This window comes from Microcaecilia unicolor, chromosome 11 (assembly GCF_901765095.1).
Source record: "Microcaecilia unicolor chromosome 11, aMicUni1.1, whole genome shotgun sequence".
In the NCBI taxonomy this organism is placed as follows: Eukaryota; Metazoa; Chordata; class Amphibia; order Gymnophiona; family Siphonopidae; genus Microcaecilia; species Microcaecilia unicolor.
Window position 1 is genome coordinate 205,121,997 of NC_044041.1, and position 24,358 is coordinate 205,146,354.

Sequence of the window (24,358 nt, forward strand, 5' to 3'; positions counted from 1 at the left end):
GTGGTAGAAGGAGAAATGGTTCTGTGACCAACCGTGGTGTCAACGCAATACTGTCCAGTTTTAAAAATCTTTTAGAGTGATTTTATTGCAAAAGCAGTGCTCTAACGTCTGAGCTGGAGGCACTAATTCTCTGGGGCCTTGGCTTCTCTGCTGCCACAGCTATCGGGGTACAACTTCCCATTTGTACTGGTCACGTGGGTTCCCTTCCCGCCCCATGAAAGCAGACGTAGACCAAGTTATGGCTCACAAGTCCCAGACCAGCCACCAAATATTAATGATCTTCGACTTGAAGGAACTTGGGTCATTTTGAAGCCTAAAGCAGCCAGCAACCAAATCTCAAACTATTTCCACAGTAGGGCCTCGTCCCTTTCACATGGGGCCACAATGTTGCATATGGACTGACGCGAGATTCCCCTCCCCCTCCCTCCTCCATACAAGATATTTACAAGACTCAATAAAAGCCTTTCGTTCCAGTGCGGAATTTTTATTGAATATTTTCTAAAAAGTGTATGTGACGACTATATTGTTTTCTTTCTTTATAAAATAAAACATTTACAAGATTTACACCATTTGGACTTGAATCTTAAATACCAAAAAAAACCAACTAAAGGAAAGGCAATTTATCAAAGGAGGAGGGGGCTAGAGAAAAAAATAGAACTTATTTTAGATAAGAGAAGAAAGAGAACTGGACCCCAACATATCTGGTTTAAAAACCATCGAATGTTGGGAAGCCACCCCTCCCAGTCCATCACCTTCTCACAGTCCAAAGCGTGACGTCGGCACAGCTCCAGCTTCCCCAGGCCGGGCTCTGTCGGGCAGCACTCGGCATATCCATGCGTTCCCCGGTGGCAGTGGGAGATGGGAAGTCCTTCATCCTCATTGCTTTCCACTGTTTTTCCTGCCCAGTTTTGTCCTTTCTGGATCACCGGCAAATTTTGGTGTTTTCCGTTTTCTTTGTATTTATTTCTTGTTAAGTTCTTTAAATAACCTCTGTAACGGTTCAGGGTCCCTTTGCAAACCCAGATTCCGTCAGGGACGCAGTTGCATAGGCGGAGGCTCCCAAACACACGGTTGCCTCACAGAATCCGGGGAGGCCGGCGGGACCAGGCAGCCCTGAGCGACCAGGTTCCCCCGGGGCTCCTGGAGGACCATGTTCACCATCTTTACCATCAATAGCTTGACCAGGAATGCCACGGAGGCCTGAAAAGAAAAAAAAATACTGACCGTTAACTGCAGATCCATATAATGAACTATGACAGGATGTGTGGGCATACATGGTTTGGCGGCATGAAACCCAAGTTCTGTGTGTGGAGTGAACCAGGATGGGGGCCGTGCGAGATACTGAATTCAACACAGAGACATAGAAACGCAGATAAAGACCCTAAGGCCTATCCTGTCTGCCCATCAATGCCATCTACAATTTTCGTCTCCACCCAGGGCTGCCAAGAGGGGGAGGGGCAAGATTCTCTGGACCCTGCCTCCAAGGAGGGCCCAGCACCAGCGATCATAAGAGACTTTTCTGCCAGCCACAGGTCCTTCTTCCTGCCGCGTCCTGCCTATGCGGAAACAGGAAGTTACTTCACAGGAGGCAGGACGCAGCTGGAAGAAGGACCTGTAGATGGCAGAGCATGCTCTCTCTCTCGTTCACTGCTGTGGGAGGGGGAGGGCCGAGAGAGCAGTGGGGGAGAATCAACGGTGGTGGGGGGGGGCGGTGGCGGGGCCCTGAAGATTGCCCCAGGCCCAGCTTTGTCTTTCAACGACCCTGTCTCCACCACCCCCACTGGGAGGCTGCTCCATGAATTCACCACCCTTTCTGTGAAGAAGTATTTCCTTGGGTTACTCCTGGGTCTGTCCCCTTTCACCTTCATCCTATGCTCCCTCGTTCCAGAGCTTCCTTTTAGTTGCATCTCTTGTGCATTTATGCCACATAGGTATTTAAACGTCGCTATCATATCTCCCCTCTCCCACTTTTCTTCCAAAGTATACAGACTGAGATCTTTAAGTTTGTCCCCATACACTTTATGACAAAGACCACTGGACCGACTCCATCCAGGTGTCGGTCTCCAGAATTGTACATAAATGAGGTCTCACCAGAGTCTTAGACAGGGGCATCATCACCTTCTTTTTCCTACTGGCCTTTCCTCTCCCTATGCACCCAAGCATCCTTCTAGCTTTTGCCATCACGTTTTCTACCTGTTTGACCACCTTAAGATCACATCCAAGGCCTCTCTTCTTTTGTACACAAAATTTCTTCACCCCCTATACTCTACTGTTCTCTCGGGTTCTTTGTAGCCCAAATGCATGAACCTACATTTTATTAGCATTAAATCTTAGCTGCCAAACTCTAGGCCAATGGTTCTCAAATCTGTCCTGGAGGACCACAAGCCAGTTGGGTTTTCAGGCTATCCCTACTGAGACATTTGCATACGCATCAACTCAAACTGATCTCTACTTTATTGGTTCTTGATGTGGTGATGTCTGATCCGAAAAGGAGGAAAAGCCTCAAAAAATAATAAGGTACTCCTTTGTGAATCAGTTAATCAACCTTAGGGAGCCCCATTCAGTCATCACAGGCTGAAAAACCTCCCGTTATTCTTTACTATTAGATAATTCTTTCATGTAAGTTGCACTTAATTCAACTTAAACCAGACTTCTAGTAATAGGAAAGAAACGTATCATTCCGGGTCTACCACACTTCCATTCCTTAGCGGGATGAGCATTCCATGTGTGGAGTGGATCAGGATGGGGGGTGTGGGTAATACTGAATTAGACGGGAGGAAATGAGGGATCTGATGTACGAAAGAGGCTTGGTTTACATGGAGTGAGGCATCTCCCGTCATCCAAAGCATCACGGCTGAGAAGGCTAGGGCTTTTCAGCTTGGAGAAGAGACGGCTGAGGGGAGATATGATAGAAGTGTATAAAATAATGAGTGGAATGGATCGGGTGGATGTGAAGCGACTGCTCACGCTATCCAAAAATAATAGGACTAGAGGGCATGAGTTGAAGCTACAGTGTGGTAAATTTAAAACGAATCGGAGAAAAGTTTTCTTCACCCAACGTGTAATTAGACTCTGGAATTCGTTGCCGGAGAACGTGGTACGGGCGGTTAGCTTGACGGAGTTTAAAAAGGGGTTAGATAGATTCCTAAAGGACAAGTCCATAGACCGCTATTAAATGGACTTGGAAAAATTCCTCATTTTTAGGTATAACTTGTCTGGAATGTTTTTACGTTTGGGGAGCGTGCCAGGTGCCCTTGACCTGGATTGGCCACTGTCGGTGACAGGATGCTGGGCTAGATGGACCTTTGGTCTTTCCCAGTATGGCACTACTTATGTACTTATGTACTTATGTACTTATAGCTAACAATTCCATATTTAATATTCTATTGACAAAATAGTCTGAAAGGTGGGCCTTCATATCCTCTTCTCATTGTTTTCTCACCTGCTTTGGTTTCGCTGGAGCCCACCAGTACTGTGACAACAAACCCTTCCACAACCGTCTAGGACTGGCTGTAGATTGTGCTTCGCTGATGTGGTTCCATGAGATTGGGGTAATTTTAAGAAGTCTTGAGCAAAACTCAGAAGTGCTGACTGCAATACTGGGATCCAGTAACATATACTACTACTACTACTTACCATTTCTATAGCACTACTAGACGTACACAGCGCTGTACACTTGAACATGAAGAGACAGTCCCTGCTCCACAGAGCTTACAATCTAATTAGGACAGACAAACAGGACAAACAAGAGATAAGGGAATATTAAAGTGAGGATGATAAAATAAGGGTTCTGAACAAGTGAACAAGGGTTAGGAGTTAAAAGCAGCATCAAAAAGGTGGGCTTTTAGCTTAGATTTGAAGACAGCCAGAGATGGAGCTTGACGTACCGGCTCAGGAAGTCTATTCCAGGCATATGGTGCAGCAAGATAAAAGGAACGGAGTCTGGAGTTAGCGGTGCAGGAGAAGGGTGCTTGGTCTGGAGCTGGTTGAATACACTTACCCAGGATCCCCGGCGGTCCTGGCATTCCCTGGTGTCCGCGTCCTGGCTCTCCATGCTCACCTTTCTGTCCTCCTTTACCTGTAATGGAAAACAAGCCAAATCCATCCTGCTGAGGAAGAACCTTTCATGGATCCCTCCATCCCTCTCAAACAAGTTAACAGCAAAAGTCTTTCTTTCTGCCTTTAACAGAGGAGAGAGTCTGATTTACCTTTTGGGCCTGGGTTACCGATCTGCCCTGCAGCCCCCATAATTCCGGGAATGCCACGTGGACCAGGGTGGCCTTGTAAGCCCTGATCACCAGGGAGCCCCGGGGGTCCAGGAGGTCCAGGTGGCCCCATCATCCCGCTACCCCTGAGCATCACTCTGTTTGCGCTCACTGCCACTTCCGCCAGCTTTTCTGAAATTAAGACATCGTACGTGTCAGGGTTTAGAACTGCAGAGATATTCAATTAGTCGACTTCCTCCCCTTTATTTCCTCACCACAGAGGCTACATTTTCAAATAATCTGCATGTAAATTGGAAAGCTAAAGTGCCAGCCCTCATCCTGCATCTGAGTCTTTCACATGACTAACTTTAAATAGTCTTCTGAGCGGGAGTGGGCGGTCCAGACATGTCACTTTCCTTTAGACAACGAGATATCATTTTCAAAACTCAGAGCATCTAAATGTAATGCCTTAGATATGTCTAATTCAGCTTTAGAGCAGCAAAGGGTTCAGGCTGGGAGCAATTCTTTGGATTTCTTAAGTTTTAAGCGATTTACATCCATTTTAGATTATTTTGCTTGTTGCTTAGCCTTTGGCCCTCAGTATTACACTGCAGTTTGGTAACTGAAGGGGTTTATGGCCATGTAGACATAAAAAAAAACAAAAACAACACTTACCCTTAGGAGTGAGTAATAAGGAATTCATCTACTGTCTGGGTCAACCTAGTACTGGTTAGTGATATACTGTAGATTTGCCACTGTCAGTCAGGATGCTGGGCTCAGTGAAGCTTTGGTCTGTATGGTATTGTAAAGGTGACGTCAGAGGGGAGATTCTGTTTTTGAGATATTGGGTTGGAGGGGGGTTTATGGGTGACATCAGTGGGGAGATTCTGTTCATGAGTTATTGGGTTGGAAGGGGGTTGTGGGTGACTTAGTGGGGAGATTCTGTTTATGAGCTATTAGGTTGGAAGGGGGTTGTGGGTGACATCAGTGGAGAGATTCTGTTTATGAGATATTGGGTTGGAAGGGGGTTTGTGGGTGACATCAGTGGGGAGATTCTGTTTATGAGATATTGGGTTGGAAGGGGGTTGTGGGTGACTTAGTGGGGAGATTCTGTTTATGAGATATTGAGTTGGAGGGGGGTTATGGGTGCCGTCAGTGGGGAGATTCTATTTATGAGCTAATGGGTTGGAGGGGGTTGTGGCTGACTTTGGTGGGGAGATTCTGTTTATGAGTTATTGGGTTGGAAGGGGGTTGTGGGTGACTTAGTGGGGAGATTCTGTTTATGAGATATTGGGTTAGAAGGGGGTTTGTGGGTGACATCAGTGGGGAGATTCTGTTTATGAGATATTGGGTTGGAAGGGGGTTGTGGGTGACTTAGTGGGGAGATTCTGTTTATGAGATATTGAGTTGGAGGGGGGTTATGGGTGCCGTCAGTGGGGAGATTCTATTTATGAGCTAATGGGTTGGAGGGGGTTGTGGCTGACTTTGGTGGGGAGATTCTGTTTATGAGCTATTAGGTTGGAAGGGGGTTGTGGGTGACATCAGTGGAGAGATTCTGTTTATGAGATATTGGGTTAGAAGGGGGTTTGTGGGTGACATCAGTGGGGAGATTCTGTTTATGAGATATTGGGTTGGAAGGGGGTTGTGGGTGACTTAGTGGGGAGATTCTGTTTATGAGATATTGAGTTGGAGGGGGGTTATGGGTGCCGTCAGTGGGGAGATTCTATTTATGAGCTAATGGGTTGGAGGGGGTTGTGGCTGACTTTGGTGGGGAGATTCTGTTTATGAGATATTGGGTTGGAGGGGGTTTATGGGTGACATCAGTGGGGAGATTCTGTTTATGAGTTATTGGGTTGGAAGGAGGTTGTGGGTGACTTAGTGGGGAGATTCTGTTTATGAGTTATTGGGTTGGAAGGAGGTTGTGGGTGACTTAGTGGGGAGATTCTGTTTATGAGCTATTAGGTTGGAAGGGGGTTGTGGGTGACATCAGTGGAGAGATTCTGTTTATGAGATATTGGGTTGGAAGGGGGTTTGTGGGTGACATCAGTGGGGAGATTCTGTTTATGAGATATTGGGTTGGAGGAGGGTTTATGGGTGACATCAGTGGGGAGATTCTGTTTATGAGATATTGGGTTGGAAGGGGGTTTGTGGGTGACATCAGTGGGGAGATTCTGTTTATGAGATATTGGGTTGGAAGGGGGTTGTGGGTGACTCAGTGGGGAGATTCTGTTTATGAGCTACTGGGTTGGAGGGGGTTGAGGGTGACTTTGGTGGGGAGATTCTGTTTATGAGACATTGGGTTGGAGAAGAGTTTGTGGGTGGTTTCGGTATAGAGATGTTTGTGGGTGGATTTTCTGGTGAGATTCTGTTTTATGAACCAGTGGCAGTCAGGGTGGTCTACTGTATGTACCACCAGTAACGGACGCTCGGGCAGCCTTGGTGAGAGCGAGGGCATTCTTTTATGAAAAAGCTTCTACTCAACATTAGGTTTGAACACAATGCTCTAACTTGTCAGAAGAATGAGACATCACGTCTTTTCCCCTGGCTTGAGCCTTAGGTCAGTTGTGGGCATCTGCTTTTTTGTGGATTAAAGGTCATTTCTTAAAAGAGCTCACAGAGGTTTTAGAGTTGCCTTGTGCACTCTCGGGAAGTGTCTGCAAATGGGTTTGAGCAGCATGAAAATACGGGACCTCATACCTGGCAGGGGAGGGAGTGCGCAATGTCTCCTGATTCTGGGAGTCCAAGGTCTGGTTGCCTCACTGTTTCATAGACTTGGGGTTCCTTCTTTGGTTGTTTTATGGTTTAATATGATTTAGTTAAAGAATATAGAGATTACCAGATCAAATCCAAAGCTTTTGGGTTGATTTTCTTTGCTTATTTTAACTTCTGTTGACCCTCTTTTCAGGACACAGATTTGCAGTCTAAACGAAATAAACAAACGGGAACTAATAAAACCCCAGAGGAAAGGGAGAAGGATACCAACCTTGAAGCATCTTTAGAACCACATCGACTATGTGCTGGTCACCAGCATCCCTGCCCTGTACAGAGGAGAGAGAGGAGTCAGCATTTTTGGCCTGCCCCTTCCACCCATGAAGCCAGCCCACCTCTAGTTAACTACTGGAGACCCGACTGGCTGCCCTGTCCGTGTCTGACATATACAGGTCGGAAGACTGTACACCCCAATGCCACACAGCCCAAAGACATCTTGGACTAACCTTAATATCTCTAGCTTCCCAGTACTGCTAGCCTCCCAGGAGGGTCAGTCGCAAGCCAACCAAGGCATGTTGCCTCTTAAGAATACCCCAGTTGCAGGACCAGCCAAGGAAGGCGAACTGTTAATGTTGTGCTTACAGAATGGGGCTTTTCTGCTCTCTATCCTCCATCACAATTCTGGTTCACACATCTCTCATGCATTGCCTATTATTATCTATCGCCATAAGTACATAAGTAGTGCCATACTGGGAAAGACCAAAGGTCCATCTAGCCCAGCATCCTGTCACCGACAGTGGCCAATCCAGGTCAAGGGCACCTGGCACGCTCCCCAAACGTAAAAACATTCCAGACAAGTTATACCTAAAAATGCGGAATTTTTCCAAGTCCATTTAATAGCGGTCTATGGACTTGTCCTTTAGGAATCTATCTAACCCCTTTTTAAACTCCGTCAAGCTAACCGCCCGTACCACGTTCTCCGGCAACGAATTCCAGAGTCTAATTACACGTTGGGTGAAGAAAAATTTTCTCCGATTCGTTTTAAATTTACCACACTGTAGCTTCAACTCATGCCCTCTAGTCCTAGTATTTTTGGATAGCGTGAACAGTCGCTTCACATCCACCCGATCCATTCCACTCATTATTTTATACACTTCTATCATATCTCCCCTCAGCCGTCTCTTCTCCAAGCTGAAAAGCCCTAGCCTTCTCAGCCTCTCTTCATAGGAAAGTCGTCCCATCCCCACTATCATTTTCGTCGCCCTTCGCTGTACCTTTTCCAATTCTACTATATCTTTTTTGAGATACGGAGACCAGTACTGAACACAATACTCCAGGTGCGGTCGCACCATGGAGCGATACAACGGCATTATAACATCCGCACACCTGGACTCCATACCCTTCCTAATAACACCCAACATTCTATTCGCTTTCCTAGCCGCAGCAGCACACTGAGCAGAAGGTTTCAGCGTATCATCGACGACGACACCCAGATCCCTTTCTTGATCCGTAACTCCTAACGCGGAACCTTGCAAGACGTAGCTATAATTCGGGTTCCTCTTACCCACATGCATCACTTTGCACTTGTCAACATTGAACTTCATCTGCCACTTGCACGCCCATTCTCCCAGTCTTGCAAGGTCCTCCTGTAATCGTTCACATTCCTCCTGCGACTTGACGACCCTGAATAATTTTGTGTCATCGGCGAATTTAATTACCTCACTAGTTATTCCCATCTCTAGGTCATTTATAAATACATTAAAAAGCAACGGACCCAGCACAGACCCCTGCGGGACCCCACTAACTACCCTCCTCCACTGAGAATACTGGCCACGCAATCCTACTCTCTGCTTCCTATCTTTCAACCAGTTCTTAATCCATAATAATACCCTACCTCCGATTCCATGACTCTGCAATTTCTTCAGGAGTCTTTCGTGCGGCACTTTGTCAAACGCCTTCTGAAAATCCAGATATACAATATCAACCGGCTCCCCATTGTCCACATGTTTGCTTACCCCCTCAAAAAAATGCATTAGATTGGTGAGGCAAGACTTCCCTTCACTAAATCCGTGCTGACTTTGTCTCATCAGTCCATGTTTTTGTATATGCTCTGCAATTTTATTCTTAATAATAGCCTCCACCATCTTGCCCGGCACCGACGTCAGACTCACCGGTCTATAATTTCCCGGATCTCCTCTGGAACCCTTCTTAAAAATCGGAGTAACATTGGCTACCCTCCAGTCTTCCGGTACTACACTCGATTTTAGGGACAGATTGCATATTTCTAACAGTAGCTCCGCAAGTTCTTTTTTTAGTACTATTAATACTCTGGGATGAATACCATCAGGTCCCGGTGATTTACTACTCTTCAGCTTGCTGAACTGACCCATTACATCCTCCAAGGTTACAGAGAATTTGTTTAGTTTCTCCGACTCCCCCGCTTCAAATATTCTTTCCGGCACCGGTGTTCCCCCCAAATCCTCCTCGGTGAAGACCGAAGCAAAGAATTCATTTAATTTCTCCGCTACGGCTTTGTCCTCCTTGATCGCCCCTTTAACACCTCTCATCACATCCCAATCCTACCAGGTTCTCATTCCTGATCACAGCCCATCTAAGAGAACCCTCCATAGCAGAATATTTGTACAACGTATCCCTGACCATTCAACCTCAGTACACCAGCTTCATGTGACACCTGTTTCACACTGACGACTTCCTACCACAGAACGTCTCGGGGTGTAAATGGTGCCGAAAGGCCATTGCTACAATTCCCTTTACACCCCTTTGCTTGCAAGTCACCTATGTGTGGCCTGATGCATCCTGCTTGTCCTAGGAGAAAGTGAGGTTAAGTACCTGTAATAAGAGTTCTCTATAAGTCGGCCACACAACCCTCCCACTTCCCCGTTTGGATGAACCAGGCCAAGCTTGGGACTGACTGAGGCAGGAAGTGGGGACGCCTGGGCTTGAAGTGCAAAGGTACTAGATACGTACGCACAGAGAGACCTAAAAATAAAATAGATAAAGAGGTCTCTCTGAGCTACTGAAGAGTATTACATCCAATGGGGACGTAGGGTAACGACATCTACATGTGGCTAACTTATCCTGCTGTCTACAGAGAACTCTCGTTACAGGTAAGTAACTTCACTATTTCGCCTCTTGCTTTCCTATCCAGACAGGGCAGGACAGGTGAGGCACAGCTTATGGTGTTCAGTGGACACCGGCTCCCCAGTGCAGCGGCCTGACTGGCTGGTAGGAGTGCTGGGCCTTGAATCCTATGGCATTCACTTACTGGAATTCCTCGGGGACCAGGCATGCCAGGAACCCCCCTCTCGCCATCGTGCCCACGAGGACCTACAGGACCCTGAAGACCCTGAATTCCTGGATGGCCCACATCGCCAGCAGGGCCGTGGAAGCCAGGATCACCTCTGACGCCTTGCTGTAAAGAAACAAAAAGAAAAACAGGTGAGCAATGGCAGCCAATGCAGACCCTTCTTGTGTGTGAGAGACAGACGCCTAATTTCGTGAACCCATTGAAGCCTTAGGACTCGATTTTCAGCCAGTGGTGGCCGTGTTTTGCTGATTGTTGCTTCTGGCCTTATTCCCAGATATCCAATGCCAGGCCATGTCCAGGCATCGGCCCTGAATTTCTGGGCATGCACAGCTGGATAAAAAGTATGACATTTAGCAGTTAAACACATAAAAGGCAGGAATGTATTTTATGGAGTCCTATTTAAGTGATTTTAATCCTCACAGTTAGGTCGGGGGCCACCAGTGCTGTAACGAGGGCGGCTGACACCCGGGGCGGGTCGCCGCTGCGCATCCCCCCCCCCCCCCCCACGGGTGCAGCACGGCGCCCCCCTCCCTCGGCGCACCCCCCCCCTCCGGCACGCACCCTCCCCCGGAGCGCATTCTTACTTAATTTAGAAGCGAGGGGTGGGCGGAAGGGCCTAACCGTCCCCGAGTCCACGTCGCTGGGAGCTGCGTCGGCTCCATTGGTTGCTTGCTCTCTCTGCCCCGGAACAGGAAGTAACCTGTTCCAGGGCAGAGGGAGCAAGGAACCAATGGAGACGACACCCCCCCCCCCCCAGCGGCGTGCACCTGGGGCGGACCGCCCCACTGCCCCCCCCCCTTCCTACGCCACTGGGGGCCACTTTGGTGTATCCGGATAACGGGGTCATGAGTGAGGATGTAAAAAGCCAGGTGACGACGAAGATGCTACATTCCATCTTAGCTTAAGCCACAAACATCTGGGTCATGGAGAAATGACCCGACAGTGTCTGACCATTCTCCCTCCACTCAAATTCACAGTCACCTACCTGACCCTTTATGCCTGGTTCACCAGAATCACCCTAAAAAGAAGAGAGACCGTGAGAAGTGAGAAGCACAATAACGTTACAGTATCAGACCGACAGAATTACAAGTCCCAGAATTGAATTGGAAAAAGAATTCCAATAGGATTTGGAGGTCCTGGGAATCCCATGTTAACAGAAAGGAAGGAAAGGGATCTTGGGGTTTAGCTCAGGTCGTTTTTTCAGTTTTAGCTCAAGGTGACTTACATTTGGGTGCAGGAGATATTTCCCTGTCCCTAGAGGTCTCACAATTTATGGGTCCAACATTCAGTGAGATTTTTCTGGGTAGAAGCAGCTTCTGACCAAATCAGTTCATGCTACCTGGGCCTGTACCGGATTTTCAGGGGCATTATCCAAATAATTCCACTAAAAATCAGACAGCCTGCCTCAATTGCTATCCTGGTAGTGCCAGGCCGGAGTTAGCAATTTTCAGTCCACAAACTGGGAAACTGTATGGACAGGACACAGATATGTGCCAGTGAGCAAGGTCCAGTGGTGTGCTGGAGCAGGCACTCACAGGCTCGCAAGAGCCAGTTGTTAAGTTTTTAAGAATTTTGGGAGCCGGTTGTTAAAGTAGGGCCCTCCATGGCTACTTTAACAACTGGCTCCCAAAATGTGGGCTTGGGCCCCCTGCTGAATTCTCTTTTACTTTGCTGGTAGGGATGCTGAGCCCTGCCAGCCAAGTAAATAGACTACTGCTGCTCCCCACTCCTTGTTTCCAGCTCTGAGCAGCAGGCTGGGACTTCTCCAGCATGTGTGAGAAGTTTCAGCACGCTGCTCAGAGCAAGACGTTGGGAGTGGTGGTAGTCCATTTATTGGCTGCCAGCAAAGGTATGGCTAGCATGCTGCATGAAGGGAGGGAGGAGAGAGAGGCGAGAGTTGCTCCCGCCACCCCTGGCCCTTCCAACTGCAGAGTTGGCTACCTCCGGAGAAAGAGCCTGTTGTTAAAAATTTACCAGCACACCCCTGGCAAGGTCTACCCATATATTCAGCGCCATGCGGACTTAGAGGGTTAAGCGACTTGCCAAGGGCACAAGCAGACACAGTGGGATTTGAACCAGGCTCCACTGCTGCTCAGCCCAGTGCTCTAATATGTCTACAGCAGTATAAGGTCTCTCACCTTCTCGCCTTTCACACCACTCAGGCCCTCCACACCAGGATCACCCTGAGAAGAGAGAACAGAATCAGCCCAGAACTGTACCACCTTCCCTCTGTCTGTCTGTGACAGCTGGAAGAGCCACAGGATCCACAGATGATGGGAGTATAAAAAGAACATTAATCTAAGATCATAAGAAACCTTTTTATTCCACATTATCCGGATCATTTTCAATGTATTTAAGAAAAAATGAAAAGTCTACTTTGCTGTCTAATACATGGTTTCATGTAAGTTCATTCCTCTCCGTGAGTTCAAGAGCTACTGGAGACTTTTACAAGGCTCACTTGAGTTCTGGAGGCTGATGGGATACAACAGTGTCTCTCTTACCAGGCCACCTTTGGATCCGGTCTTGCCAGGGGATCCCTGGGGAAGGAAAGAGCAAAGAACATCCTCTTAAAACCTGCGTGTACAGTGTGTCCCTTAATGAAGAGAACATATAGGGAGTGGGGTTCACTCCTGGGTGAGGATTCATTTTGGGTGGCCCATTGTTTTTCTGTATGCCTCATTTTCAGGCTCACTGCTCCTCTGAATTAAACTTTACCCAGAATTTAATAAGGTTTTTAAGTTACAGAAAGATGCATTAAAACATGAGAAACAATATTACCTCCACGCAAATCCCATGTAAATGAAGGGATTAATTATTGGGGGAGTGTTAAGGCTTAATTCATGGGTTTTTTAAAAAATACTAGAAATATGGAGGCAAATATTAGAAAATCAAATAAATCGGAACTGAATTGTCCAGGTTGGAACATCTCAAGCTCCGCTAGCATTTTCAGAAGAGGATCTGCCGACGGAGAGCCTGTTTGAAAATCCATAAAGAAGTGGACGTTTATGCACTGGGTACAAGTGGCCGAAGCATCCAATTTAGAATCCTAATTGCCCAAAATATCACTGTGTCTAAATATGTGCATTAACGCTTATGGCCAAAATACAAAGGCAAGTGAACCAAGGAGTAGGATGGAGTTGGGCTTATCCAAAACAAACATAAGGGAGACGCCCAGATGCCTATATATGGAGTTAATTAAAAATCACAGCAATATGACTCGACACAGTGGCTGCCTCAGGAGTCTTAGACTGTGGCTTATGCTTTATCTTGTTATCTATCCAATTCTACGTGTATCAAATGCAATAAGTCACTGGGCAAACATGCTATAGAAAAGCAAAGTATGAGTAAACACAGCTCGCAATTCTAAGAGTAGGTCGTGAAAGAAACCCACCGCCGGCAGCAGTCAACGCTTTTTGGCCGCCACCGATGTTAAGCCTGGATATTCAATGCTGGGACTAAGTGAAACCGGACAAAGAGGGGTCCGATACGGTCTGGCTACGGTTTGATATGGACCATCTTTTGGAAACATAAATGTTTATTTTTCCTGAAGCCGTCACAGAGCCCGGTACCCCTGACAGCTGTACTTTTAGGGAGACTTTGGGTGCAGCTCCCCGTCCGCTGCTGGTTCTATAGCACAGACAGATTACACTGGAAGCTCTCACCTTGTCACCTTTCACTCCTGGGATACCCTGAGGGCCTGGAATTCCTGGGGGTCCCTGCTCCCCCTTTGCACCCTACAAATCAAAATGAAGAGGAAATATTTAAGCAGCTAGGAGGGTCCATTCCCTCCCCCCCCCCCCCCCCCCCCCCCCAGAATGTGGAATGTAAACCTGTTCTACTGAATAAAGTACTACTACTACTACTACTCATTTCTATAGCGCTACTAGACGTACGCAGTGCTGTACACTTGAATATGAAGAGACAGTCCCTGCTCCACAGAGCTTACAATCTAATTAGGACAAACAGGACAAACAAGGGATGAGGACAAAGGGTAGCAAGATTCCAGAATCCCAAAGAGTGGCAAGATTCCGCACAGAATCCCAACAATAGCAAGATTCCGGAATCCCAAACACTACTACTACTTATCATTTCTATAGCGCTACTAGAAGTACACAGCACTGTACACTTGAACATGAAGAAACAGTCCCTGCTCGACAGAGCTTACAATCTAATTAGGACAGACAAACAGGACAAATAAGGGATAAGGACAAAGAGTACCAAGATTCCAGAATCCCAAAGAGTAGCAAGATTTCGGAATCTCAAAGACTACTATTACTACTACTTATCATTTCTATAGCGCTACTAGACATATGCAGCGCTGTACACTTGAACATGAAGAGACAGTCCCTGCTCAACAGAGCTTACAATCTAATTAGAACAGACAAACAGGACAAATAAGGGATAAGGACAAAGAGTAGCAAGATTCCGGAATCCCAAAGAGTAGCAAGATTCCGGAATCCCAAAGAGTAGCAAGATTCCGGAATCCCAAAGAGTGGCAAGATTCCGCGCAGAATCCCAACAATAGCAAGATTCTGGAATCCCAAACACTACTACTACTTATCATTTCTATAGCACTACTAGACGTACACAGCGCTGTACACTTGAATATGAAGAGACAGTCCCTGCTCCACAGAGCTTACAATCTAATTAGGACAGACAAACAGGACAAACAAGGGATGAGGACAAAGGGTAGCAAGATTCCGGAATCCCAAAGAGTGGCAAGATTCCGCGCAGAATCCCAACAATAGCAAGATTCCGGAATCCCAAACACTACTACTACTTATCATTTCTATAGCGCAACTAGAAGTACACAGCGCTGTACACTTGAACATGAAGAGACAGTCCCTGCTCCACAGAGCTTACAATCTAATTAGGACAGACAAACAGGACAAATAAGAGATAAGGGAATTACTAAGGTGGGGATGATAAAATAAGTTTGCTGAACAAGTGAGTAAGGGTTAGTAATTAAAAGCAGCATCAAAAAAAAGTACGTCATACAACACCTCTCACCACTGCCAGACAATTCTGCTCTAGTCTAAATGGACAAACTCTCATTCTTGCTTCTTCTTTAGGCTGGCAAATGGTTCTGCGTTTCACTTATATATAACTCTTACAGCTCACAGCACTTTCGTGGGACTTGTCATTTTTGCAAACATGTCCCAAAGTGTCCACGGAAAAACCTGATAAAGATGGAACCGACTTACTGCTTTGCTGCCCTGCCAAGTGGTGGGAAAGGTGAACAGGAAGTTCTAATTTCTAAAACTAAACTGGAGAAAAGAGGGGAGAAAATCTGTTATTAAAAGTAAATGAATCCGAATTAGTACTTACAATCCTGCCTTGTAATCCAGTTGGACCAACTTGACCCCTTTCACCTCGATCACCCTGAAGTGAAATAAAAGCAGAGTGAGGTGAGCCCCTGACAGAAGAAGAGAAAAGAGTGAGGAACACTCCTGACCAGTGGTGTAGCTAGGTAGGGGCACGGGAGCCTGGGCCCCCCAAAATCGCTCTGGGCCCCTGGTTGGCCCCTGAAGTCTGCGGCGGTGCCAGCACATTGCCTGCCCTGCTCTCTCTTCCCCTCACGTCGGGCACGCTCCTTTTAGTGAAATTCAGGATGGGCAGGCAATGCGATGGCACCGGAGACCAGTGCTGGACGAAATCTTCAGCTGGTGGGGGTTGGGGACCCCTGCCAGTCAAGGTATTTGTGGTGGCGGCGGCGACCAAAATGTGCCCCCTGATCTTGGCCTCTGGCCCCCTCCCACCTCGAGGTCTGGCTACGCCCCTGCTCCTGACAGAGAGCAGTGTGAGGTGCACTTCTGCACAATTATTCCTCACTGCTCACTAACAGCTTCTGCAGTGCAGGAGAATCTGGACATTTGCTATTTTCCACACTTACCTTCAGGCCTAAGATCCCTCGTGGTCCAGCTTCACCTGGGGGACCTCTCGCTCCCTGGAAAATATTCCAAAAGCACAAACAGATCACTACAAACACAGAATGTGGATGTGCCCCTCTTCCTGCCTTGTAGAGAATAAACACATAGTAGCATAGTAACATAGTAGATGACGGCAGAAAAAGACCTGCACGGTCCATCCAGTCTGCCCAACAAGATAACTCATATTTGCTGCTTTTTGTGTATACCCTACTTTGATTTGTACCTGTGCTCTTCAGGGCACAGACCGTATAAGTCTGCCCAGCACTATCCCCGCCTCCCAACCACCAGCCCCGCCTCCCAACCACCGGCTCTGGCACAGACCATATAAGTCATGAACAAAGTCTGCATTTGAAAAACACAGAGAATAATTCAGCTCTTGGAGGTGACAAAGATGATGCTTAGATTGGGGAAGGTGTGAGGGCTTTTCTGCTCTCCACTACACACCCAAGAAAGCTCCCATCAAATCCTCCCCCAGTGCAGAACAGCCTATCAGCTGTGGCATAAGGGACAGGAACTATTAAGTGATAAATATGGTGCCCAGTGCTGGGAGATCAAAGCATTTACCAAGTCATATAAATGGCCTGGGTGGTTTCAATATTTATCATTTTGCTTTGAACAAATCATTTTTTTTCTTACGATTTTTCCAGGTGCTCCTCGGAGTCCGTCTGGCCCACGTACTCCTGGTTCGCCCTGTAAGAAAAAGTGCGGTGTGAGCAGTGCAGAGATAGAGAAGGAAGCTCTAAGTGCAGGGAGGAAGGGAGCAGGGACAAGTTCACCATATTACCCAGAAAGACAAGGAAAGATCTGTCCAAATCTAGAGAAGGAGAACACACCACCCGAACTCTCGTCCACGCTCTCATTACCTCTCGCCTTGACTACTGCAACTTACTCCTCACCGGCCTCCCACTTAGCCATCTATCCCCCCTTCAATCTGTTCAGAACTCTGCTGCACATCTCACATTCCGCCAGAACCGATATACTCATATCACCCCTCTCCTCAGGTCACTTCACTGGCTTCCGATCAGATACCACATTCAATTCAAGCTTCTCCTTCTTACCTACAAATGCACTCAGTCTGCTGCCCCTCACTATCTTTCTACCCTCATCTCCCCTTACGTTCCCGCCCGTAACCTCCGTTCACAGGATAAATCCCTCCTATCATTACCCTTCTCCACCACCGCCAACTCCAGGCTCCGCTCATTCTGCCTCGCCTCACCCTATGCTTGGAACAACCTTCCTGAGCCCTTACGCCAAGCCCCCTCCCTACCTGTCTTCAAGTCTTTGCTTAAAACCCACCTCTTCAATGCTGCGTTTGGCACCTAACCCTTACCGTTCAGTGAATCCAGACTGCCCCAATTTGACTGCCCCTATCGGACTGACCGTTCACTTGTTTATTAGATTGTAAGCTCTTTGAGCAGGGACTGTCTCTCTTTGTTAAATTGTACAGCGCTGCTGTAACCCTAGTAGCACTCTAGAAATGTTAAGTAGTAGTAGTAGTAAGTGTCATGGTTGGAGCAATGGGGTGAGAACCAGGGGAGTCCAGTTCAAATCCCACTGTGACTCCTCGTGATCTTGGACCAGTCACTCAACCCTCTATTGCCCCATATACAAACTTAGATTGTGAGCCCCCTAGCACAGGAAAATACATTCAGGTACAGAAGCTATAAGTGAAATCCAAAATCCCTCCCTTCTCCTGCTCCCTGGAAGGATGGGAGAGCTCTGGATGGAGATGAGGAGGGAAGGTGAAGAACTCAACCAAAAGGCCCTGCCTGCCTCACTTTTCCAAAGCAAACTCTTCAGGGACCAGCAACCTGCCTGAGCACTTGAAGAGCTGCCTTTGTAATATATAAAGAAAGTAGAAATCTGTCTGTTACCTTCTGGCCAGAACCACCTTTGATTCCCGGCTGACCAGGTAAACCCTGCCAAACAAAGGGAAACACTGAGTATGAATGTGGGTAATGCAACCTTAAAGATAAAGGTGTGAGTGTGAGGGAATGTGTGTGTGTTTATGGATGAGTAACGGCGTGAGTGTGAGGGAACTGAGTGTGTTAATGGATGAGTAAGGGCGTGAGTGTGAGGGAATTGAGTGTGTTAATGGATGAGTAAAGGCATGAGTCTGAGGGAATTGAGTGGGTTTATGGATGAGTAAGGGCATGAGTGTGTGAGGGAATTGAGTGTGTTAATGGATGAGTAAGGGCATGAGTGTGTGAGGGAATTGAGTGTGTTAATGGATGAGTAAGGGCGTGAGTGTGAGGGAATTGAGTGGGTTTATGGATGAGTAAGGGCATGAGTGTGTGAGGGAATTGAGTGTGTTAATGGATGAGTAAGGGCGTGAGTGTGTGAGGGGATTGAGTGTGTTTATGGATGAGTAAGGGCATGAGTGTGTGAGGGGATTGAGTATGTTAATGGATGAGTAAGGGTGTGAGTGTGTGAGGGAATTGAGTGTGTTTATGGATGAGTAAGGGCATGAGTGTGTGAGGGAATTGAGTGTGTTAATGGATGAGTAAGGGCGTGAGTCTGAGGGAATTGAGTGTGTTAATGGATGGATAAGGGTGAGTGTGAGTCTGTGTGTGAATGAGTGTGAGTGAAGAAATATACTAATGAGTGGGAAGAGAGGACTGTATCTCTGTCTGTGTGAGGGGAATGACAGAACCTGCCTGAGTGGGTGCCCGAGTGAGTTATGTGGCTGGAGTTTATGATAATGACTTTCTGGTGATGATAAGGTGGCAGAAGGTTATGGTAATATCAAGTCAATGTGCCACATACCGCTGTCCCTGGATGGCCTGGCTGCCCCGGTGCTCCAGACTGACCGAGGCTCCCCTGTAAAGCAAGAAGAGAAAAAAAAAATGGAGACCTGTAAGAAAGGCCAGTGCTGTAACGACCACCCTCACAGCTCTAGAGCTTCTGGACCTCGTTAGGTCACTCGGTGGAAGGTTCTAAGTTAACATCCAGCACTACCATGAGAGGAAGCTTTCCTGAGAACCGGATCTGGTACTTCTCAGGACTCTGACTTCATGGCTGATGTTTCTGTGATGAACAGCATGAATTACTCTTCCGAAAGAGACAGTACAGCAGCAGTCACAGGAGAGGAATGAGACATTAAGAGACACTAAGTGAGAATGCAGAGAGAAGAGAGACAGAGCTGCCAAAAAAACTGAAGGAGACCAGGGGATGTGATTCAAGCACAGTAGAGAAACACACTGGCACTGGCAACTCACCTTCATGCCAGGAATACCAGGGGTGCCATCCTTCCCATCAATCCCTGGGAGACCCTGGAGAGAAAGACCCAATACTTCATCACATGGACACCAGAAACATTTCTTTGAAAAAAAAAAAAACCCTCCCTGACTCTGGGAAAGACGGGATCACCCTCCCTAACCCCAAGAAAGAAAGCGGGATCACCCTCCCTGAGCCCAGGAAAGAAAGCGGGATCACCCTCCCTGTCTCCAGGAATTAAGGAGAGATTCCCCCTCCCTGACCCCAGGAAAGGTGGGATCACCCTCCTTAACCCCAGGAAAGAAAGTGGGATCACCCTTCCTAACCCCAGGAAAGAAAGCGGGATCACCCTCCCTAACCCCAGGAAAGAAAGCGGGATCACCCTCCCTGAGCCCAGGAAAGAAAGCGGAATCACCCTCCCTAACTCCAGGAAAGAAAGCGGGTCACCCTCCCTAACCCCAGGAAAGAAAGCGGGATCACCCTCCCTGTCTCCAGGAATTAAGGAAAGATTCCCCTCCCTGACCCCAGGAAAGACGGGATCACCCTCCTTAACCCCAGGAAAGAAAGTGGGATCACCCTCCCTAACCCCAGGAAAGAAAGCGGGATCACCCTCCCTTAGCCCAGGAAAGAAGGCGGATCACCTTCCCTGTCTCCAGGAATTAAGGAGAGATCCCCCTCCCTGACCCCAGGAAAGACGGGATCACTCTCCTTAACCCCAGGAAAGAAAGCAGGATCACCCTCCCTAACCCCAGGAAAGAAAGCGGGATCACCCTCCCTGAGCCCAGGAAAGAAGGCGGATCACCCTCCCTGTCTCCAGGAATTAAGGAGAGATCCCCCTCCCTGACCCCAGGAAAGGTGGGATCACCCTCCCTAACCCCAGGAAAGAAAGCGGGATCACCCTCCCTGTCTCCAGGAATTAAGGAGAGATCCCCCTCCCTGACCCCAGGAAAGGTGGGATCACCCTCCCTAACCCCAGGAAAGAAAGCGGGATCACCCTCCCTGTCTCCAGGAAAGAAAGCGGGATCACCCTCCCTGTCTCCAGGAATTAAGGAGGGACCCCTATCCACTAATCAGACTTGGTAAGGTACACCCATGGATTGGTTAAATGTTGCCATGTGGTTGAATGTCTGAATTTCAGGTGGTGGGAGCTGTGAGGCTTCCAAGTCCTACGGGGTCTGCTCTACTTACATTCTTCCCCTTCAGACCCTGTACTCCTTGCAGACCTGCAACACCACGAGCGCCCTGAAAGATAACAAGATTTTTAGGCTGTTCAGAGGACTAGTTACGCCTCTCTCCTATTGCACAGCTGTGCTGAGGTTTAGTGCTTGAACTTAATACTGAACCCAGCTAAGCAAAAGAATTCACAGCCAGGGGAATACAATCCTACCACACAATATATAATAGCGATACTACGTGACCCCTAACACCTATCCAGCAGTAGCAAATGAGGTGAAGCATTCGCCATTCTCGAAACCCACTGCCTGCAAAGCTCTACAATCAGCGAACAGTCAGTAAAGGTACAAAAGGTACTAAGTGAAACAGAGAAACAGACCTCAGCCATTACGCACCCTAGTGCACAGCCGTGGCTCTGTACGACACATAAGCCCTGTACTGTATCGTCAATGTTTTATAACCAGTGTTTAATAACACAGGATCTGCATATATAACTCTACTGTTTACCGTATAAATGTATCAAACAACCTAGATGTACAAGTAAAGTTAAGCAGTTGAGATTCAAAAGGGAACAGCTGCTAAACCAGGTAGTAACGCTGACTATCTCTGCTAGGTTAGGGGCGGTCTGGGGGGTGGGGCTTGAGCTCAGCAGGCGCTTAGCCCATTATGTGCAATATTCAATTTGCTAACCAGCTAAGCGAGTGCATATACCCCCCCACCCCACCCCGTTTACTAAACTGTGCTACAGCCGACATAGCCCATTCACTTTGGACGGGCTGTGTCGGCATTGCCGCGTGGCTTTGTAAACATGGGGTATTATTTAGGACATAAAAAAAGGTTGTCCTAACTTTGTGCATTGAGTTAGCCGGGGCTCCAGTCTGACCATCAGCCAGTGCCTGGTTAACTTCTGGATCAGGACACATTCCCGAACGTTCAGTGCCAGACCGCAGCACTGTTCAGCCAGTGGCTGGAAGTGGCTTACAAGTAGCTTACTACCGTGGCCTGAAAATTACACCCAAAATAATCCTGACTATGCAACTCCTGGTTCTCCAGAAACCTGCTGGTAAAAAAAAAAGAGAATATATGAGACCGATATTTCGACTGAGGGAGTCAAACCGGCTAACTTCCACGGCTGGCACTGAGCCCACATAACTCAGTGTCGGGCAGTTTCCAGTTTATTTTTGGGTGGTTAAAAGATATTCAGACTTAGCCGGATATCTTTAAGCCAGCCCAAAATATGCCACATTTTTAGCAGCTAAATCGGCTTTAAAAATCAGTGGCTAGCCGGTTAAGCACTATTTAACCGGTCAGCAGCCATTCTGGCTGGTTAAATAGAGCTGAGCATTGGTCGGTATATCTCAGATGCAAATAAATAAAACCCCTAACCTGATGTACAAGTAACATTAGCCTCCCCTAAAAAGATCACAATGACGGTTAAGAAATGCCAACACTGCTCCAGACATTACTTACAACTTCCCCCTTTGCCCCAGCTTCACCGGGTGGCCCTCGGGCTCCTTCTTCACCCTGTATGAGGAAGATGGAAAGGTAAGAGACACCAGCAGGGGGCAGGCATCCAGAGTGGCCCTTAATGCCAAGCCAGGAACGGGCTGGGGACTGGTGCAATTCTGGGTTTCACAGCACGTCAGAGAAAGAGAACACGTTATATTAGGATGGGGTCAGCAGGGGATTAAACAGGGGGATTTTCTGAATCCTCAATGCTAATACCACCTGCAGGAAGAACCTTACCAGCTTTCCAGCAGCTCCAATGCCTCCAGCTATTCCCTTATAACCACTGGGACCCTGAAAAAGCAAAGGGGGCAAAATGAAGGCAGCACCTCCGTTCCCTGTCTCCGCTGGGTTTACCCTCCCTAGGGCCTTTTTCTCTGCTCGTGGATGGCCCCAGGTCCCTAAGGACCCCTGTTCCACGCCTACTACCACACCTGCTCAGTCCCACCAATTGGGAAACCACCAGCATGCTTTCCCATTAATATTACAACTGGTCATTTCGCACTGGAAGGATAATTCCCATGTGAATGTGGTGGTGTGGTGGAATTGGATTCTGCTTTATAAAAAATATGAGCAATGTGCAGTACTCTCCCTGTCTGGACACAAATCAGCTATCCGCAAATGGAAGTCTTTAGACCTTTTTCTATCCAATAAGGACTAATTTTAGGGTTAGAACTCAGCACTCTGTACCATATTGTGTGTTTTGTTTTATTCTGTTCTGTTGCATTTTCTGTGGTGTATTGTTATGATTTAATAAACTTATTATAAAAAAAATATATATATATTACAACCACCCTTCTTAACTGGACATTATACTACAGATGCTACATCACATCACAGACATATTAACCTCAACCCAGCACTGGCTGCAGAAACTGGTCAGTGGGGACCAGCAGCTAAGATGAGGTCTATAGAGCAGACATTGCTCCTGCTCTGTCCCTCAGTACTTACCACCTCTCCCTTCGGTCCTGCCTTGCCAGGGTACCCTATGAGACCCAGTGGACCCTGTCAATGGAAGAAAAAAAACACAGAGAAAGCCGTGAGATGAAAGATAAACTATTACAGATTCTACGTCCTGGCGTGGCCAACAGGGAAGCTGGTTTTCTCTGGACCTGGGACTAAAACAAAGCAAAAAAATATACACCGCACATACATTGCAGGGACTAAAGACCATCCCCAGGTGTTTCTATCCCTTATATCTCACTGTATTTCACAGTGCAGAGGATATTAAATTTAACATGGTTTTTCATACTGCTTTTACTAGGATAACAGTTCAAGGTGTTTTATACACAGTTAAAACAAACAAAAAAAAAAGTTAAACAAACCATAACATATATCATAATACAGGAAACTCAGAAGAATACAAACATTAAAATTATCTAGTACACAAAATACAAGATTTTATCATCCAGTCTTCTACTTTTGTGAGCCACATTAAACCGTGAGGCATATGGCGAAATGTAAGTATTAATGTTAATGCTATTGAATCATTCATAAACTCCTAAAGCAATAAAGACAGTGCAGAAAATAAAGCCCACCCCAAATAGTTCCTAAGCCGTCATCCCCACTCACACCCCCTTATAAGCCCGTATCGTCACATTTGCTGCGTATTGAATCTTATGAAAACAAAAAAAATACAGAGGAATGTGAAAAAGAAACTGGAGTCTGGGTTCAGTCCCAAGAAAGGAACAATATAAAAATTAGAAGTGGATACGTTACCGGAGGACCCGGGATGCCTTGCTCACCCGAAATGCCTACGTCTCCCTTTGGACCCTGGGGAGAAATGGAAAAGGGGAAGCGTCAGAGCTGAAATCAAGGTTTTAGGCTGGAACACAGTCCAAACGTTCCTGGAAATGCTGGTTCTCGTGATTTGCTAAGATTGGTCAGGTTGGAGGCATATTCACGGCAGTTTCATGCTCAGTCTCCTGCTTCCAGAAAACCTCCAGCCTCCTGCTGAGTAAACCAAGCCTGCTGGAATGCGGATGAAAGGGGGCCCTTTGACTAAGCTGTGGTAGGAGTTAACATACAAATAACGCAGAGAAAATGACCTAACACAGGACACGCTAAAGCATTGTGTGTTAATTTCGCACAGAATATTCAGTATTTATCTGCCCAAGTTAAGCGAACAAAATCGGACACATAAAACTCAGACCTGTCTTTCTCTGGTTTCACTCAGGCAGGGATGAGCTAAATACTGCACTTAAGAGACAGCCGGCCACATATAACCGGATATTCAATGTTTCTTAGATTCTTGATACACCGTCTTTCAGTGGTACAAACAAAGCAGATTA

General features: G+C 47.2%; 1 protein-coding gene across 1 annotated transcript in view; it reads right to left on the reverse strand.

Moving 5' to 3' along the window:
* Positions 1–485: 485 nt before the first annotated feature.
* COL9A2 (collagen type IX alpha 2 chain) overlaps positions 486–24,358 on the reverse strand; it is a 40,267-nt gene continuing 16,394 nt past the window's right edge. Inside the window, exons 13-32 of the mRNA XM_030217461.1 lie at positions 23,787–23,840; positions 23,019–23,072; positions 22,308–22,361; positions 22,032–22,085; positions 20,577–20,630; positions 19,391–19,444; positions 18,939–18,992; positions 18,047–18,091; positions 16,809–16,862; positions 16,136–16,189; positions 15,571–15,624; positions 13,905–13,976; positions 12,744–12,779; positions 12,381–12,425; positions 11,228–11,260; positions 10,201–10,347; positions 7,189–7,243; positions 4,209–4,397; positions 4,001–4,078; positions 486–1,200 (exon numbers count right to left, since the gene is read on the reverse strand). Of these exons, the coding sequence (XP_030073321.1) occupies positions 1,001–1,200; positions 4,001–4,078; positions 4,209–4,397; positions 7,189–7,243; positions 10,201–10,347; positions 11,228–11,260; positions 12,381–12,425; positions 12,744–12,779; positions 13,905–13,976; positions 15,571–15,624; positions 16,136–16,189; positions 16,809–16,862; positions 18,047–18,091; positions 18,939–18,992; positions 19,391–19,444; positions 20,577–20,630; positions 22,032–22,085; positions 22,308–22,361; positions 23,019–23,072; positions 23,787–23,840 (1,440 nt within the window). The 3' untranslated portion in view covers positions 486–1,000. The remainder of the gene's footprint in view (positions 1,201–4,000; positions 4,079–4,208; positions 4,398–7,188; positions 7,244–10,200; positions 10,348–11,227; positions 11,261–12,380; positions 12,426–12,743; positions 12,780–13,904; positions 13,977–15,570; positions 15,625–16,135; positions 16,190–16,808; positions 16,863–18,046; positions 18,092–18,938; positions 18,993–19,390; positions 19,445–20,576; positions 20,631–22,031; positions 22,086–22,307; positions 22,362–23,018; positions 23,073–23,786; positions 23,841–24,358) is intronic.